General features: G+C 51.2%; 1 protein-coding gene across 2 annotated transcripts in view; it reads left to right on the top strand.

Annotated features, from left to right (window-relative positions):
- Nucleotides 1-19937, top strand: part of FGF12 (fibroblast growth factor 12) — a 283489-nt gene that overhangs the window by 168273 nt on the left and 95279 nt on the right. Inside the window, exon 1 of one of the 2 annotated variants that reach the window (XM_024212029.2) lies at nucleotides 1691-1928. The exons of the other annotated variant lie outside the window; for it this stretch is intronic. Within the exon in view, the coding sequence (XP_024067797.1) occupies nucleotides 1730-1928 (199 nt within the window). The 5' untranslated portion in view covers nucleotides 1691-1729. Of the gene's footprint in view, nucleotides 1-1690; nucleotides 1929-19937 lie in introns of those variants that run through there. 2 annotated transcript variants of the gene reach the window in all.

Below are 19937 nucleotides of genomic sequence, written 5' to 3'. Positions count from 1 at the left end.
TGCTGGGTCTGTGCCGCGTGCTGCAACATTGTGTGATGTCAAGTGAGATCATTCAGAAGAGGTGCCTGGGCTCTGAGCTAGGATGACCAGACAGCAAGTGTGAAAAATCGGTAAGGGGGTGGGGGTGTAATAGGAGCCTAGATAAGAAAAAGATCCAAAAATCAGGACTGTCCCTTTAAAATCAGGACATCTGGTGACCCTACGCTGAGCTGCCAGGCCCAGAGGGGCCGGGGCCCAGTCCTGGCACATATTAAACACTGGCTCCAGCCCCTCGGCGGCCCCCCAGGTCGAGGAACACTGAGTTGAGTCAATGTAAAGTAACAGGGCACTGGGGTTAGTCTGCGCCTAATTCCTCTCTGCCCCCAGGGCTCTGCAGAAAACAGCTGGGGAGGGGGATGAGTCTAGCCGGTCCCGGGGAGAAGCAGAGTAAACTCCCCCCCACACACCCCCTCGCCCCTGCCCAGCCCCGACCGCCCGGAGGCGGTGGGGGGGCCGGAGCCGCTGCTGGGCTGCAGTTCCCTGGCTCTGCCGGGCGCCTTTCTCATCCAAACCTCGATCACGTAGGATTGCGTAGAGCGGGAGAGGGGAGGAAGGAGGCTGCGATTCTCCCAGCGCCGGGAAGCGCTTTAGCCAAGGCAGCGCCGGGCTGCGGAGACCCCAGCCAGGCGGGGGCTCGCCGGGCGCGGGGCTGGGCTGACTCGCCCCTGAATCCTCCCGGAGCGGGCAGCGCCGCCAGCCCCAGCCGCCGCGGGCCGAGCACTGGCAACTCAGCTCATGGCTGGCAGGAGGATGCCGGCGGGCGGCGGGCGAGCCCCGGCCCCCTGCGCCTAGGACGGGCATGCGGAGCGCCCCGAGTCCCGCCACACCCCGAGTCCGGGGGAGTTAGCGGCGGGAGGGGTCTTTGCTTCGCTCCCCCCCACGCCGGGGAGGGGATGGGGACTGGCCGGCGGTGAGGCGGCGCAGGGCGTGGGAAAGCCCCAGCAGGGCGTGGGAAAGCCCCGGGGCCGCCTGCAGCCGGCGGATCCTTAGAGCAACGCCCCAGCGGCGGGGCAGCGTGGCTCGCCCGGCCCGGGACCGGCTGCCGGAGGGGAGGCGGCCCGGAGCGCAGCGGGAGAAGGGGGTTTTGCACCGAGCGGCGCGGGGCAGGAGACATGCCCGAGCTCTGCCCGTGACAGGGTCCCCGCGGGCCGGGGCGGGGCGCAGCTGGGACCGGGATCGGGACCGGGGGGTGCGGCTCCGCGCCCTGCCCGGAGAGGAGCCTGCAGCGGGGCTTTGTTTTGCCCACGGAGCCGCTTCTCCCCCCGTCCCGTCGTGCAAAGCTCGCCGGGGGCTCGGCTCCGCCGGGGATGGACTGACGCGCCCGGCCGGAGCCCCCACCCTGCCCCGCTCCGGCTTCCCGAGGGACCCGCTGCCCCAGCCTGGCTCAGCCCGCGGGACTTGCTCTTCCAGAGACCCGCCTGCGACCGGAGCTGCTGCCGGCTCCGCGGTACCCGCCGTCCGGGGGCTCCCCGCAGACAGACGGATGGGGGGTGGCTGCGCCGGCCGAGGGGGGCGCAGGGATGGGCGCGGGCTAGCCCGGGCCTCCTGCCCCTGACCGGCCGAGGAGTTCTGGGGTGCAGAGCGGAGAACCCCCCCCCCCAGCCCCGCCCGGATTCCGCCCGCCCGGGGCCCCTCACCCCGGCCTCCAGCCCCCCGGACGCCCCAGCGCTGGCCGGGCCGATGAGCGGCCATGGCCGCGGCTATCGCCAGCTCGCTGATCCGGCAGAAGCGGCAGGCCCGGGAGTCCAACAGCGAGCGGGTGACCACGACCAAGCGCCGCTCCAGCCCCAGCAAGGACGGGCGCTCCCTGTGCGAGAGACACGTGCTGGGCGTCTTCAGCAAAGTGCGCTTCTGCAGCGGCAGGAAACGGCCGGTTCGCCGGAGACCAGGTCAGTGACCCCGGCCCAGCGGCGGGGGCTGGCCCGGGCAGCGCTTTCAACTCGTCCTCTGCAGCCTCTCTCCCTCCGCACCACTCCCCTGCCCTGTCCATCTCCCCGGCCCCAGGAAACCCTGGCTGGCTTTGTAGCAAACTTCAGACCCCGGGGCCAAATCTCTCCTAGTCCCTTTCCCTGGGCCTCTGGCCTCCTTCCCCCCACCTGCTCCCCCTAGGTGGTTCTGGATCCTCCCCGCCCAGGTGTTAAAGGCCAGCCTCGCACATTTCAGACCTGGCCTGGTCCAGAGTTGGGATCGGTTAATTGCCAGCCATGCCAGCAGCTGCCAGGAGACCACTTCTTCCTCCAAGCCAGTGCCCTAGTTAGGGAAAGGCGTTAGCATTAAAAATGAACGTCCCCTTCCGTGTCCTGTGTGCTGGGGAATTCTCCCCCTGGAGCAGCCAGATTGAAAGGGGAGACACTTTGCACTCCAGACCCGCAGCTTTGATTTCTTCCCTCTGACTCTGGTTCCGCTGTTGGTTAGCACTGAACTATTCCCAGGGTCCTTGCAGGGGTTTGTATTATAGTTCGGCATTGGCCTGTGGTCAATAACCACTATGTAGCTGTCTGGAAAAAGTGGTGAAATTGAGCCCTTTAGATACCCAGCAATTCAGTCTCTTGTAGCTTAACCTAGTGTTGTGTTTCCCCCTTGACCGTAGATACGTATTGGCTTTTTAACAGCGTGTTCTTGTTTCCTCCCTCCTGACAAGGAAGTCTATACATCCAGGGCATCTAAAATTGTGCCCACTTGATAAGCAGATCCACGAAGTGCCACTTCTCAAGTGGAGCTGCTTTGTGAATCCCACTAGCATGTGATTAGTTGAGAGACCTTCCAGATGGCAGCTGCACTAACAAATGTGGACTACTCAGATCACAATGGGTGAGAGAGGGTCTCTCCTGTGGGCCTGCAGTTTCCTTGCGCCCCGTGTCTGTGCCATGCAGACTGGAAGCAGGTGCAATCCTCTAGAAAACTTTGGAGTTTTCAGTACACATTGCCTGCATTTCCAAAGTGAAGACGCCCAAGTGCAGTTCAGTTTCTACAGGGCCCTCAGCTCCCATTGATAGTTGTGGGAACTCTGTGCCTTGCAGGATTGGGCCCTAACAGGTTTATCTGTAGAAAACAGTTATTGTCTCTTTCCTTTTCCCATGTACATTACATAGATTGTTACAATCCACCATGCTCCCTCGCTAGGGTACAGACCACACGCCCATCAGCCACAGGTTAGAAAACACTGAAAACAGTCTTGGTTAGCGTAGCTCTTTGGGACATCAGTAACCTTCTGCTGATCTAGCTTATCCTCATGGATTCGTTGTTCACTGAGAGATTCCTTGTTCCTTTTTTGCCCAACTAAAGTCAGACAGACAGAACTCTAGAGTAAAATATCAGAACAAGCTAGGACCTTGAGTGTAGCTGTTGCCTGCATGAGCAGGGCATTGAGCAATTCAGTCCATATTCTAGTCAGGACTGGAAAGGAACGGGGGGAGAGCCTACTGAGGAGGAAGGCCGGGCATTATTATTGTCCACAAAGAAAGAAAAATGAATCAGTTGAATCGTGATAGCCGACAGCAACTCACATGCCATGGGGCTGAGACGATATTTAGCTGGTGGACTGGTTCTGGTTCTGCACTTGCAACACCCAGATAGAAACCGGGTTCTGTCACTGTCTTTGGGAAAAGTTGCTTAAGGAGGGAATAGAGCTGAAATAGAGCCCGGCCCCAAGGTTTGCTAGCATAAAGTAGTGATAAAAGGAACAGAATAGCAATGGTCTGTGTGCATCACCGTGACTCGGGCCCAACTTGTTCTCATTCATTAGTTGTAGGAGCGCTAGCCATGGTCCAGCACTCCAGGGCTGTCCCCAAAAGCTCAGTCTTTTTCCTTGGGGAATGACTCTTGGTAGGGGTGGAATATAAATTGGGAATCTGTTCCCAGCAGCTCCTGCAGCCACAAGCCAACTCCCCCTCCCCCACGTCAGAGAGGCCAAGGACTGACCGCCATGACGACTGACCGGGTGTGTAGCCTCCAAAGACAGCCCCTTCTGATTAAGGTGAAGGCACATTATCATACAGTGTCACCAAGTTTACATGGTCAGGTGTGTGGGGAGGGATCGATCTAAGATATGCAACTTCAGCTACGAGAATAGCGTCGCTGAAGTCAACGTATCTTAGATCGAATTAAAATTACTTACTTCGCTCCCCCGTCGACTTTGCTTCCGCCTCTCAGGAGAGCGACCAGGGATCGATTTATTGCATCTACACTACACACGATAAATCAATCCCTGATAGATCGATCGTTACCCGCCGATCTGGCGGGTAGTGTAGACGTACCCTCAGGAAGCCTGCACTGCTCCTAATCCTGCATCCATTGGGCTGATCCTGCAGGGTTCCAAGCACCTCCTTAGAGTGCTGAGTGCCCCCAAATTCCATGGACTGCAGTGCTGGTTGAAGGTGCTAAGTAGCTTGCAGGACCAGTCCCACTGAAAACAATGAAGCTTTTATCTTTGATTTAAGTGGGGAAAGGAAGGGAGCATGTATTAAAATAGAGCAATACAGTGTAGAAGGCTGTCAATCATTCGCCTTTCACTTGCACTACATTCAGTATGCAGGTTTGAAGAAGCAGGAGATTTTAAACACCCTTTAACCATCTATTTTCATTCACATTATTCCAGATTTTGTAAATAGATGGTTCTTCATATTGCACATCATATTCCTGGACTCGGGGGTGTATGTACCAGAGCTGTGTCCACTGAGTTTGCTGCTAATGAGAGCACCTCATTTAGGAGTTTATTAATGCTGGAAGGAGTTATACATTGCAGAGTTTCTCTTGTGCGTGGACGAAGATATGCAAATAAATGAAAATGGGTTTAAAAGGAAAGCACACAAATGGTGTGGTGACCTACGAACCCCCATGATTACATTTCCTTATTGATTTGCTGGCTCAGTTACTGAAAGCAGTGTCAGGAAACACTCAGTTTCAATGGGGTTAAAAATCTTTTGTGGAAATGGTACGTTGCTAGGGAAATTACAGCTACTTTCTTAGCCAGGCCTTTGTTTTACTGCTGTACTGAATAAGGGCCAAATGGGTAGCATTTACTCAATGTTTTTCAACTATAGTGCTCAATACACTTTACAAGGCGGAGATGATTCTCCCCATTTTGTAGATGGGGGCACTGAGGCATGGAGCGGTTGGATAATTTGTCCAAGAGCACAGAGAGACCTAATTGCGTGAATCTCATTCCAGTGCTCTCTTCTCTGGGCCACGCAGCTATCTGTATGCTGTGACACTGAAATCGAGAGGGGTTTGGAATGGGTCACGTTCAAAGGATCTCTAACAGAAAAAGTTACTCCAATGGTGACTATATTTCCTTTGTTTTGAACAGTATTTTCAAAGAGTTGGTGCATCTTTAGCCTCGAAGGCATGAAAGTTTGTAACACCCAGCGCAAGCAGTAGCTATAAATAGATGAGGGAGTAAATGTATGTGTGTGTAAACAGAATTCTGCAGTGCTGTGCACTCTGTGCCATAATCTGCACCCTGTGCCAAGTGGGCTTGAAATGCTAGCACTTGTGTGAGGGGAGATTCCAATCAGATGGCGCGTTACGCTCACTTCGCACCAGGTGTGAACGGCGACCCAAGGCACCAAGCAGTGGAAAATCCGGCCCATACAGTGGCAGTCTGTAGTCAAAGATATCGGTAGATAACGAGAAGAATCAAGAGGGAATGCAGAAAAAATTCCACTCTGTTGACCCTAGTAAAATAGGCCTTAACTTGTAAAACCGGCACTTGTTTCGTCTGGCTTTTCAGTGGGCAATGACAACTCTCTGTGCAGCCTTTATGATCTGTATTGTGTGTGCACACACATAGGCTCTTATGGTGTGCGAACAGAGAGGGCTCTGCTATATATTACACTCTGAGCTGCAAACGTGGAGACACAAGCTTAGTCCTGGTGTCTGGAGTCAATACAGCCCATCAGCAGCAATTGTACAGATGTCCTACAACATTTCCCTAAGGGCTCCTCCTTCCCATTCCAACCTCTGGCAGTTTCTTCCAGCATGCAAAGCCCCTTCTCTGGGTTTGGCCTCACAGAGAGGACACCTGCAAAAAGAGAACAAATATATCGTATACAACAATGCAAGGTGCACCTGGGAAAGCTTAAACCATCTGATTTTGTTTCTGGGGTGGGGCACTAAGCTGCAAAGATAATTGAAGGGAAATGACTGTAGAGGTTGGTTTTGCGGCATGAGTTCAAGAGAACATGCTGAAGAAGAAGAGAAACCCAAAGCTTAATGCAGAGGACTAGACAAAGCAGCTTTTCCGAGATCTCTACGACGTTGACAAGCAGTTGCATCAATTAGCATCCCCTTCACATGCGAGGTAGGGCACCCCATTGCTCACTTCCCCTCCTTATCCTTTTTTCTACGTCAAGTCCTACCCTGAGAGAGTCCTGGGCCAGAGGGCACATGCAGCCCAGTGGCCGTGACCTCACCCCGGGTCCTTCATAGGGACCTGCGCTATATAAGCATTTGCCACGTCCCCTCCTGCGGGCTCTCCGTGGCCTGCCCCTAGTGCAGCAGCACAAGTGAGCTGTATCAGGTGTTTTGGGGGCCTTGCACACTGGTGGGAAAAGGAAGAGGCATCAGGCAGCACATCCATGGAAGTCAATGGGAATGTTGCCCAAGTGCAGACTGCTGGATGGGACCCACAGCACCCATTATATCCTGAAACTGCCATTGACTTCATGGCCATATCCGACTATTTTCAGCGTCCTCCCTACTCTCTTCGGCCTCACCGTTCATGAGCTTCCAGCTCCGAAAGCTTAGCTCACGGTGCTCTTGCCAGTCGCCTTCGCCTTGCAAAGACAAAACAGATGCTGCTTTTACTTCTTAACGTGGACCTTGTTGTCATTCAGGCAGGGAACATTCGGCTGTTAAAGCTCTCAAGGTTTTTTGTAACGTGAAGGAAATGGTTCATTTGTAGGGACAAACTGCAATGCTAGAAAGGCAAATACATAGTCTTAAAAACATAAGAACATAAGAACGGCCATACCGGGTCAGACCAAAGGTCCATCTAGCCCAGTATCCTGTCTACCGACAGTGGCCGGTGCCAAGTGCCCCAGAGGGAATTTAAAATTCCCTTTAAAATGTTTGTTTTGAATGAAGAAAGGGGCTCTGGAATGTATAAGACACATGCGTATGTATAACTATACACCTGTAGAAGCAAATATATCAGAGCAGAAGGGATTAGCTCATCCACAGATTTTCTTGAAGCAGCTGAAGTTTTTATCTTATACCAAAGCTGTTACAGATCATGTGCCCAAATCCTGAAGACTTTAATTTCTCATTGGGAGGAAATGCTCATTGAAGCCAATGGAACCTTTCCCTGAACAAAAATTGAGGAAGAACTTCAGGATTTGGGACCACAGTACTTAGTGCGTCCTATAAATCAAAACAACATCTATCATGTTAGTCCCACGGGCACAGGAAATCCATACAAAATCCCTCCTCCTTTTCTTTCAGTTCATAGCAAATTCGGAAAATAATTCTTAGCACTACACAATTCAGCCTCTTAAAAGATTTCTGCTATCTTTAAACACTGTGATTAGCTCTCCCAGCAATTTTACAGGTGATTTAGTCAAATGTGTTCTACTTCCTGTCAATTTTTATAGGGAAAAAAAGTCGTGAAGTGCTAGAAATATGGATAATAATCTCTCTACCCTATGGAAACCATAGAGCCCCAGTCGCCAGAGGATGTAGGTGATGGCTGTGTTGTCTGGGTGTATACGTGTATAATACTGCACACCTCCCATATACTTGTTTGCACACAGCCAAGGGAAATCCCTCCATGCTCATCCGGCCTGGCCTCGCTGCAGCCTTGGACACCATCCATCACCAACCACCCTTGTCCTGCTGCTGAGAAGCTGCCGGGGTGAGTGGAAGTGCTCAGGTCCTTCCACTCAGACCAGCCTCCTCACCCCCGGATCCCTCTTCTCTATATTATTCACAATCTGAAGCTGTTGGGGGAGCTGGTGAGATGACCTGGACGGCAGTGCTAGCCGTGCAGATAGCACCAGGCTCTGCGTCTTCTTCACGCCAAGCACACATCGCACCGTCTCCCGGCTCTCTCACTGCACAGCTGAGATCAGCCCCCACGTGAAGAGTAACTGGTTAAACCTGAGCCCGGGTGGGACCGAAGCGATGCTGGTAAGAAGAGGGAAGAGCTTGATCTCCCCCACTGCTAAGGGCATCTGCCTTCAGGTGGTTGAATCAGTCCGCAGCCTTGGGGTTCTTTGGAACTCTGTGTGCAATGGAAGCCCAGATCGCCACGCTGGGCTGGGGGGGGGGAAGTGCCTGCTCCCATCTGTGACAGCTGGCCAGAGGCTTGTGTCCCCTCTTACCAGACAAACCAGGCCTTGGGGATCCACATGTGTGACTGGCAGACTTGATTCTGTCAGCATGCAGACCCTGAAACAACTCCAGCAGGCAGCGTGCTTAGCAATGCAGCTTACTGTGAACACATCACCCCAGTTGTCCACTACCACAGCTCCTGAGTGAATGCCGTTGATACCTAAAGCTGTGTATGGGATTGGCTCTCGCTGCCAGAGAGATGTCTTCTTCCACCAGGACTTCGTAGCAGCAGACAGCGCAGTCACAGGAGCGGGGTCGAGACTGGGAGAGTCTCACTGCTGCAAGAGGCAGGTGTGATCCTGGACCTCCCCATGTTCAGAACCAAATACAAACCCCAGTGCTTGGACTTACCTTTCCCACTGTTATTGGCCCTCCTTCCCAAGCCCCCAAAGAATCCCCGTGTCACAAAGTGGACTGTGCCCTTTCAGAGGGAACAACTGGACCAGCCCATCTGTGCCTCATTAGCAGCCTTTAGCCTGATAGAGGGCAGCTGGTGTCTATAAGGAGCCAAAGAGGAAGTTGTGGCAGGGCGGAGCTGTCAGAGGCTCCTTTGAAGAGTTTGAGACACTAGGGGAACAAGACTCCAGCCAGCCATAGGGCTGGGAATGGCCTGCTAAAAGCAAGGACTTGAGTAGACTTTATCTTTGGAGTTTTGAGTTCTGTTTGCAACTGTGATATTAATAAACCCAGTCCCTAAGGGAGGGGTCTTTGCATAGAGAGTAGCCTATGCGTGAAGTTTATTGAGGTGCCCAGGAGGAAGGGAAACTGAGGCAGGGTGCTGCAGAGCCATCCCTGGCTATGAAGGGGTGCTTGGGAGGTGGGCTGCTTTGCACACTTTTGAAAAATTAATCCTCTGTCTTTTCTCATACTGGCTAGAAAACAAAAGAGAGTAGTTATCAGTGGTTCACAATCATGCTGGAAAGGCATAACGAGTGGGATCCCGCAGGGATCGGTTCTGGGTCCGGTTCTGTTCAATACCTTCATCAATGATTTAGATAATGGAATAGAGAGTACACTTATAAAGTTTGCGGATGATACTAAGCTGGGAGGAGTTGCAAGTGCTTTGGAGGATAGGATTAAAATTCAAAATGATCTGGACAAACTGGAGAAATGACTGAAGTAAATAGGATGAAATTCAATAAGGACAAATGCAAAGTACTCCAGTTAGGAAGGAACAATCAGTTGCACACACACAAAATGGGAAATGACTGCCTAGGAGGGAGTACTGCGGAAAGTGATCTGAGGGTCATAGTGGACCACAAACTAAATATGAGTCAACAGTGTAACACTGTTGCAAAAAAAGCAAACATCATTCTGGGATGTATTAGCAGGAGTGTAGTAAGCAAGACAAGAGAAGTAATTCTTCCACTCTACTCAGCACTGATTAGGCCTCAACTGGAGTATTGTGTCCAGTTCTGGGTGCCACATTTCAGGAAAGATCTGGACAAATTGGAGAAAGTCCAGAGAAGAGCAACAAAAATGAGTAAAGGTCTAGAAAACCTGACCTATGAAGAAAGATTGAAAAAATTGGGTTTGTTTAGTGTGGAGAAGAGAAGACTGAGAGGGGACATGGTAACAGTTTTCAAGTACATAAAAAGTTGTTACCAGGAGGAGGGAGAAAAATTGTTGTTCTTAACCTCTGAGGACAGGACAAGAAGCAATGGGCTTAAATTGCAGCAAGGGAGGTTTAGGTTGGACATTAGGAAAAACTTCTTAACTGTCAGGATGGTTAAGCACTGGAATAAATTGCCAAGGGAGGTGATGGAATCTCCATCATTGGAGATTTTTAAGAGCAGGGGGGAGGGATAGCTCAGTGGTTTGAGCATTGGCCTGCTAAACCCAGCATTGTGAGTTCAATCCTTGAGGGGACCATTTAGGGAACTGGGGTAAAAATCTGTCTGGGGATTGGTCCTGCTTTGAGCAGGGGGTTGGACTAGATACCTCCTGAGGTCCCTTCCAACCCTGATCTTCTATGATTCTATGAAACACCTGTCAGGGATGGTCTAGATAATACTTAGTCCTGCCTGAGTCAAGAGGACTGGACTAGATGACCTCTCGAGGTCCCTTGTGGGACCGTGGATGTGGATTCTTAGCCACCTTTGAGATCCTTGAGTGAAAAGGCCACACAAGCGCTAAGTATCCACACTGCTACTTCTGTTAAAGGAGTTCTCTTTAGCGTAGATGGTACAGGCCAAATAATAATGACAAGGGATCTAGTCCCAGCTCCAGTGGTGGGGTGATCTGACTGTCTCTGGTCTGCGCACCATGTGGGTTTGCTGCACCTGGAGTTCTCCTGGGTTGGGTCAGGATTTGTGCTTGGATGGCATATCGTGTGGGCGCTGCAGGCAATGCAGCTGGTGATTTAGAGGAGCTCGTTCTGCTGAGTCCGTACTGAATCGACTCTCCACCCACACAGCTAGAGAGCTCTGCGAGGTGGAGTTCAAGATGAGTTTTAAAGTCACAGTCCGGATCGCTTGTGGGCAGTAAAGACCCAGTGCTTGGAAGCATGGAAGCCCGGGCAAAAGGAAGATCATTATAACACTGCTGCCTACCCAAACTAGATCCACGGGTAGTTTCAATGGGATATGTCTCATTCTCCACTTCCTGTCCTGAGTGGCTGGTAGCACTGCTGTGCTCTGTTAAACAGATGCTGTGTTTTACCCTAGAGGTGACCGCCTGTGAGTGGCTGGTGAAATATACAGAAAGATGCGATATCAACGCATGCTAACACCCCCCCATTTCCCAGCGGAAAGCTGAAACCTAGAGGGTGCAAACGGTGGTCATGGTAACTAGAAAAAGCTGATGCCTTCCAACCGAGTCAGGCGTAAAATATGTAAGTACCTCGGTTTGAAATGAAAGGGGGGAAAAGCCAGGTCCTGGGGTTAATAGAACCTGCTCACGCTAGTTCTGTTTATCTAGACTAACATACTTTGCAATGCCCTCCCCTGCCCGAAGCACAAATAGCTTCTTTGCTGAGCAGTTCCCTTCCACGGTATCGGGGCTGCCATCAAAATACATTCTCGTCACCTCCCAAAGTGCAACTGTTTGCAAAAGGTCAAGTAATATGGGATTAGTGAGACCAAAACCAAGCTGCAAACGGCCACTCCATTTTTTTTTTTTTTTTGCCCAGAAAATTGTAAAAACAGATTGAAATTAGCCAAAGGCGACAGAACTCCCTGTCGTCAAAGGATTGATGGTGGAACAAGCCCTGCCCGCTGGTGCCCACCGCTCTCCTGGCACTGGCAGAGCTGTTGGAGCAGGGAGAGTCGTGGGTAGGTGTGTGTGAATTATGGAGCACTAGCTAAGCTGGGGCGGGCTCTGAGTTACTACTGAGAATTCTTTCCCAGGTGTCTGGCTGGTGGGTTTTGCCCACGTGCTCAGGGTCTAACTGATCGCCAGATTTGGGATCAGGAGGGAATATTCCCCCGAGTTAGATTGACAGAGACCCTAGGGGGTGGGGGGCGGGTTCGCCTTCCTCTGCAGCATGGGGACGTGTCACTTGCAGGTTTAAACTAGTCTAAAGGGTGGATTCTCTGTAACTAGAAGTCTTTAAAGCATGATTTGAGGACTTCAGTAACTCAGCCAGAGGTTAGGGGTCTATTACAGGAGTGGGTGGGTGAGGTTCCGTGGCCTGCAATGGGCAGGAAGTCAGACTAGACGATCATGATCCCTTCTGGCCTTAAAGTCTAAGAGACCCAATCCTGCAGCCGAATCAGCACAGGCTGCTCCTTATACTGCAGGATCAGGGCCTTAGTCAGTGAGGCCAGTGGCTCTCAACCAGGCGTACGTGTACCCCTGGAGGTACGCAGAGCTCTTCCAGGGGCTACATCAACTCATCTAGATATTTGCCTAGTTTTACAACAGACTACATAAAAATCACTAGCAAAGTCAGTACAAACTAAAATTTCATACAGACAGTGACTTGTTTATGCTGCTCTGTATATTACACACTGAAATGTAAGTGCAATATTTATATTCCAACTGATTTATTTTATAATTATAGGATCAACATGAGAAAGCAAGCCATTTGTCAGTACTAGTGTGTCGTGACACTTGTGTATTTTTATGTCTGATTTTGCAAGCAAGCCATTTTCAAGTGAGGTGAAACTTGGGGGTACAGATGAATCAGACTCCTGAAAGGGGTACAGTAGTCTGGAAAGGTTCAGAGCCACTGAGTTAGGACACCCTATTTCAGAAATGCATTGATGAAAACAATTCTTGATCTTTTGACATTCACATCCATCGTCTGATGAGGATTCTCTGTGGAGATGGGTAGAAGGGCTAGCAAGCCATGGTGCTATAAACACCAGTGCACGGATTGCTCTTTTATTTTGGTTTTGTTCTTTTAAAGATAGGCCCCGTTTGGTGAAACCGCAAGCACAGTTATTAAAAAGGTCACTCTGCATTCGTTTTACTTCATTTCCTTAATTCCTGAGCCCACCCTCTCCGCTTCCATCGTCTTCAAAATACAGTGATCGGTGCAAATAAATGCTTTAAAAATGTTGCGGTTATTTCTTCTGAGTAAATTGTATTTATCAAATGCAATAATTTGTTTTATTGTTAGGAGGGGAAATGGGTTTAAATGGTAGGAAAGAATGATTTGCCCCACCCCAGCTTCAGAGTTTCCTGGATCTCAGATTTTATCTGGTTTAGTGTCCGAGTTTTGTTCCTAGGTACAGGTTTTGTTCTCGATTCAGATCGTTTTTAGCACAGGGTGGACTGATTCCCTCATCCTTATCATAGATCCCCAGTCAGTGAGCTGTATCTGCCCCGCTCTCTAGTGGGGGGCAGTGCGGCCCTGCGGGGAGATTAATAGTCAGGGCTCTGTTCCCAATTTGCTGCAGCTGTAGGAGGCGGGGCTGCTCACCCCCCCCCCCCCCCCCCGTATTTCAAGCTAGGTGGTTCAACCCAGAGACAAAAGCATGATTTAAAAGATAGGCCGTAATCCTTCGGTGCCTCAGTTTCCCCATTCGTGAAATAGGGATAACACGTCTTACTCACCTTCATCAAAGTGTTTTGAGAAACACAGATGGAAAAATGCTATAGGGAGAAGACACGTTACCATCTTATTTAGTTTAGAGCTTACAAAAGAAATGTGGCACCTAAGTTTTGCCCTCTATTTCCTTCCAATACATTTAGGTTCCTATATTCCTTAGGTTCCTAAGGGTGGCAAGGAATCATCGGGAGATATGAATGATGGTTGTGGTTCTGAGTGCATCGTTTGTCACTTACCTCATGAATTACTGGAGGACTTCCATGTTTTCTGATGGGCTCCGCTCGGTTCTCTTTTGTATTATTTTCCGTGTTGTTGTAGCCATGTTGGTCCCTGGATATTAGAGAGGCAAGGTGGGCAAGGTAAAACCTTTTATTGGACCAGGTTCTGTTGGTGGAAGGTAGACGTTTACAAGATAGTACCTCCCTAGCTTGTCTCGCTCTCTCCGGCTGTTTTGTGTTTGAATGATTTCATTTCCCCGCAGCAGAAGGCTGATGTGGCCAGTTCAGCGGAGTTGGATTTTATTCGTTTGCGTGCATACTGGTGGCTTCTGCAGTATTTCAGGCTTGCAGAACTGCTGAGGGAAGTGGAGAGACTTTGAGTCTGGGAGCAGCACAACTCCCAGCATGGCAAGGTGGGGAGTGGCTTGGATTATCTGTCATTGCCGTGTGTGCTCCGGCATTCTCGAGGCGGCCAACAGTGGAAGTGAGAGGTGAGGGGTCCAAGTGGGGGAGGCATGGCTTGAATCCCTCCCAACATGGAGCTCGGAAGGGTTGTGAAGTCACTGATCTCCCAGGAGGAGTCAACCTGCCACCCAGCTCGTCAAGACACGGGTGTACCCAGGCTGCGTTAGGGCAGCAAAGCCGTTCCCTCGTGACATGCATGGGGTCAGTGGCTGGAAGTGGGGGGGTGGGGAGAGGACAGATCCCTAGCTCCTCCCTCAACCAGCCAGGCGCAAAGAGAGCCACATCCTGAAATTTCACCACCAGAGCAAGAGGGGTCGGGCGAAGGAATCCTGACTGCCTGAGTCATAATTCCTTCCCGGCTCTCTTCCTAGGCTAGCACAGCTACGGGCCGTCCCGTAGCCAGGTCTTAGCCCAAGGCTTGGTCTGGCCCTGGGGGGAGCTCTTTGGCGCAGGGCCTGCCTTCTTGCTAGACATGTGTACAGCACCTGGCACGGCAGGGTCCAGATCCCAGTGCGGGGCCTCTCTAGGCGCTGCTGTAAGAGGAATAGATTGATAGATTTTGCCACTCTCGTTTCATCCTTCCTTTACACTCCGTGGGATGGGGGCTCAGTGCTGGGGTGGGGAGGGCCGGAGAAGTCCCGAGACGGAGAGTGTAAACCCACTGAAATTGCAGTCGGGACGAACGTGGCCTGGTGAACAGCCCGCGAAAGCAGCTTTGTTCTTGTTCAGTTTGTGGTGTCCCACTCCTACCCGCGGGAAGTGCGGTCTGGGGGGTGGACCCATCCCTAAGACCTACGCTGTCGTTTGTTTCCATCTTGGTGTATGGGCTGAGATTCGGCCACATTGCTCAGTGGGTCAGGAATAGCTGCAGAGTAATCCTTGAAAGAAAGAGTGTTTGTAGAGCACGCAGCCACCTGTTCCCCACATTTATGGGGTGTGTGCTACCTTCCCACGTCAGTAGCCAAGGCATTGCCTCTGCTCTGCCGGGAAGTTAATGTTCTGATAGACTGCGAAGCTTCTGCTGGAATTTCTCCTGGCTCTTTCATTAACCTCTCCCAGAAGTCAGGTCTGTTTTGACTCTCTTTGCCATGAATTCTAAGCGCTGACCCAGCCCTGCTGGCTCATGCCTGTGTCCTGGCTGCTCTCAGTGAGTATCGGGCTTGGTTTCTGCCCCGGGGATGAGGCACGCTCGAGTGGGTGGAGCAGCCTGCACTTTAAAGTGCAGTGAAAAGTTGTAGTGCTGATGAAACGTGCCAGAGACTTGAGCCATATTCGAGGGTGGCCAAACTGAAATCAGCCCTGTCACGCCGATGTAACTGACAGCAGAGTTAGGCCCTCGGTCCGCCTCTGACCCTGCCAAAAGGCAGCGTAAACTCTCTTCCACGGCCCCAGGGCTTTCCCCTTGATGTGCCTTTGGGGGGGGGGAGAGACACGCTCAGTCTGAATGCTCATGCATTCCTCAGCCTCCGTGTGGAGGGAGTGAATGTCAGTGTCATGTTTTGGGTGCAGCCCGGACCAGTCAGGGGCTGGGTCACCGCTTGTCCTGTAACCTTTAAAATGCTCTGCTGTTGTTGCTCCCTGTCTGGATGCTCCCAGCCAGCGTCCAAGCCTGCACTGAGTGTCTGTATTCAGCAGTTCTGACCCCAGCAGCCTGCTTGTTAGATCACAACCACACTCTGGTCTCCACCAGCCTCGGTTACCACCGGCCAAGTGACCCCAGCACACCCCCAGGCCTGAATTTCCCCCAAATTTTCTGCCGGAACTGTCCTGCCCTCCCCTGGAATGTTCAGCGGAGTAAAAAGGTCCGTTGCTCCTTTACAGAGACAAAAACCCAGCCGCATGTTGCTTTAACCGGCATTAACAATCACTTCAGGGCAAACACAGCACTGGGTTGATTTGTAATGAACCGAGATTATTTCATCAAAAAGCGATAGGTTTTAAGTGAGTGCAAGTACAAGGGATAAAGACACAATGGTTACCAGCAAATAAAAGTAAAGTACGCTTCCTAGTAGCTAAGACATAACTCAACAAGCTACCACCTTGGTTCTAGGTAGATTTCTTACCAATCTTTTTCTTTCCAGCCATGGCGGACTTTCAGTCAGGACCTTGCACTTTTTAAGGACATAATTCCAGCACATATCAATAACTCTTTGTATGCACCCTGTACATACATTCCAAGAACATATTAATGATCAGTTCCCAGAAACTTCAACCCCCCCTGGTTGAAAGACCCATCTTTCTCAGTTCGCAAAAGCTCTGTCCCCTTGTGTCTGTCCAGTGATGAATGCCAAGATGGCTTCTTCTCTCTCCGAATCGTCCCAAACTCACTGTTTTGTCCCCAGGCTCAGGAGGACCTCACGCTGTTCTTCCCTGCCTGTGGACTTCCCATCCCCCGTATGTAAATGGGGCTTCCATTGGTTTTGGTCATACCTTGCTTAATTTCACTGGAGACAGGTAGAGAGCTGCCTTCTCTCCTGTCTGGGAGGAAACCCATTTCTCTCTTTGTTTGGTCACCGACTTTAAAGCATAATATCAGCGAGTATCCATAATTTCTCCTATAGTGTAAATTCTTACATTATACAATGATAGTAATCTACAGTGTGTCATTAGCTTTCAAAAAAGACCTTACTCGATGCACTTTTATAATAGTCACATTGTATACAATCAGTTGAGTCAGTTGCTTATCATTTGTGGTTCAGACCCCTGCAAGAGGCTATCTCCCTCACTTGCTAGGCTGATGGCTTTGTTTATCTTTTATGTAAATGTACCTTCATTGCTGCTGCCTGACGATCCAGCTAGTCAGACAAACAAATACACATTCCTTTGTCTAAGACAGACTGGGCTTACGCGTTGCTTGCCAAACACTTTTAAAGGACATAATTCCAGCAGATATCCATACCTCTTTGTACGCACCCTGTGCTAATGATGAGCTGTTAGCTTGCCAATGATAGCGTATATGACACCGTTTAGATACAGATCAGGACAACAGTGTGTGTGAGGTGTAGCGACTGTGTCAGGCCTGACAACCGCTGCTGACATAGAGTAGTGAGCCACCAATGGGCCTCTGTGTCACAGTTGGTTAGCAGGCTGGCTTGGTTCCATGGACCCCTGTCCTTTAGCAACTGGCCTGAGCCGCTGGGCCTGCTTCTCCCCTGCCTTGTACCTTATGTGCAAAGTGGGTGAGACTTGGGCCCAGTTATAGGGTGGAGGTTGGGGGGAGGAGCCCTCTCCCCAGTCTGCAGAGCGGCTGCTCCCCAATGGCTGACGTGTTCCAGAGGATTCACAAAGCCACGGATTCCCTGGCCCCACCCGTCCTTCAGCGTGTCCCAGCAGCACCCCTTCCTGTCTCATGCATGCCGCCGCAGAGCTAAACTCCTCATTGCACAGGGGCTGCATGTGGGCTGTGGGGCAAACCTCCAGCACGGCACAACCTCCCCACTTCCTGCTGGGGATAGACCTGCCCCGAAGGGAATAAACGCTGTAGGAGTCAGGCAGCATAGCACAATGTCTTGTGAGTCCTGTCCCCTGTATGGCAGTGCAGGAAGACCGCTGCTCTGTGGGCCAAGGAGTGTTAATATTTTTCCTCATAGGCATCAGCATGGAATATAAAAGTTCCCTGGGATGTTCTTTGCCCTGTAAGGTACCCGTGTGCTCGAGTGACTCCCTGCCAGTAATGGAATGAGATTGCCCGGAGATGTCCTTTAGGTGCACCGAGCCCACGGCCCGCCTGTGTCAGGGAAAGCGCGCTGCGGCTTTCTGAAGCGTGTCCCCTTGCTCAGTAAAGCAGAGGCTGGTCCTGCGAACTCCGGCTCTTGTTTTGTTTAATTATTGTGGCGGCACTTGTCTATAGTAGGGTTGAATTGAGATTTGCAGCCAAAGTGGGTAAATGCATGTGTGCGGTGGAGCCCTATTACACTGGAGTCATGTTCTTCTCGGAATAAATGCTCTGTAATTGGAGGGTGACAGTAGCCCTGTTATTGCTAAGAGCTGCAGTGAGCTGGGCCTTTAATTCAACAGAGAAAGGAGAGTTTCACGGCGGCTGAGTTCAGCGGTCTGATGTCGAACATTACACGCCTCGAGATTCTGTTTTGCTCACTTACAGCTCTTTGTCCATCCCCCACACACAGTGGTGATAAATTGCAGAGCTATCGCATATCCAGGGGGCACGTGATGACTTCGGAGGCAGGTTTATGGGTCAGTTTAGGACTGCTGTGTTATTAGGGAGTGCCTGCGTGTGTCCCTACACCATCATCACAGGCACCCTCGTTTTCTCTGCCCCCCTGATTAGACAGGGCCAGGTGCCCCCTTGCTCTCCCACCCGCCTGCCAGCTGTGCACCTGCGAACTTGCACCCCGACCACGCCGCCACTCTTTGCAGGGGCCAGATGTGCGTGGGAGGCGTGTGCTTGCGAAAGCTGTTGCAGCACCAGTGTTAGAATTGCTGGAGGCCACTCCCAAGAGTTGGTCCCTGCAATGCAGGGGGCATGTGTGCTGCAGATGTACCTGGACACGTGTTCCCCTCACCCTCCCGGTACAGGCTATAGACTGACAGGTCACGTCGCCACCTGCTGCAGGGTCCTTCCAGGCGGGGGCCCCTTTCTCAAGGATTGCTTCTACTCAGCACAGTTTTGTTTTCCTCTCCTCACCCCCACCGGGAGGGTTCTCCGCCCTCACTGACTGCAGTGGGGGTTGAGAGCACTCAGCGCCTTGCAGCGTCAAGCCCTATTTGCTGGGAGAAGGATTTGATACCTCAACCTCACAGTGAAAGTGTTGTGAGGTGCAACGTCTCTGCCTGGTGTCAAGGAAGCTCCGCCTATTGTGCGGTCACTCACACCAGGGCAAAGTAGGTGCTGACTGCTCCCCTTTTGAGTTGGTAGCACCTCGCACAGGTGCGAACGGCTGCACAAGCTGCAAGCCAGGGACCCCTGCATACTAGCACAGCTCCTGGTTCCGCTGTAGAAGTCCCCAGTTTTTGTGGGTTCGGTAAAGCTTGCCGGTAAGTTGTGCTGTGGCTCCAGTGATGCTGATACATTGATTGAAACTAACCACTTACCACACCGTTAATCTCGACTCACTGCTGAACCCAGCAGTTCCTGGAGTGGGAGAGAACAATTATCTTCTCTCGCTTTCCCATCTCTCCCAGGATTCGGTGCTGACGCCTGTCACCATAGCAATCTGCATTGGCGGCACTGACGGATTTTCTTGATACGCTAATATAAACGCTCACTAACGCTGTGGTTTGACACCCGCTCTTTTCCTGGTGCGTGGCTGTTGTTTCGTTTTAACAAGTGTGCTGGAATCGTCACTTTTTAGGGGAGGGGAGGGTGAAAACGATTTCTGTGATGGCACTTTAAAGTTGCAGTTAATTTAAGTAAATTAGAAGCCGTTTACGCTCTGACTTGAATGGTAGTTTTGGTGTGTTAAGGAGCTGGGAGCTGCCTGGGTGAGTCATAAATCAAGTGCCCCTTCTGACAGCTGCAGCCTGAATGGAGGAAAATGAGAATAATGGAATGTGTAAGTTCCAGGCTAAAATGTTTAATTGCCACAAACAAATGTTTAAAAAACATTTTGCCGAGTTGTGCTCCTGAGATGTAATACAGGTCTCGGAGTGCTTGCCGTCACATCCTCGGCAAAGCTGTTTCATGGACACAAAGGATATTCAGCGTCCTCCCAGTGCCGACGAGCAGTGGAAATGCTCCCCTTTGCTGGATGAATGTTCTTTGCTGAGCAGCGGGTTTCAGGAAAGGCCGGTTTGAAATCCTGCATTTGGAATCTCTGATAATATTGCTACATTTTCCCCTCCACTGAGTTCAGACACAGACTTTCAGCCAGAGTACTTTTGTTCTTGCTTCTTTGCTCTTTTTCTAGACCAGAACTCAGTCTCCTTTG

This window comes from Terrapene carolina, unplaced genomic scaffold (genome assembly GCF_002925995.2).
Source record: "Terrapene carolina triunguis isolate 2854851 unplaced genomic scaffold, T_m_triunguis-2.0 Scaffold88, whole genome shotgun sequence".
In the NCBI taxonomy this organism is placed as follows: Eukaryota; Metazoa; Chordata; order Testudines; family Emydidae; genus Terrapene; species Terrapene triunguis.
Note: the sequence above shows the minus strand (reverse complement) of the source record. Positions and strands in the feature narration are given on the sequence as shown.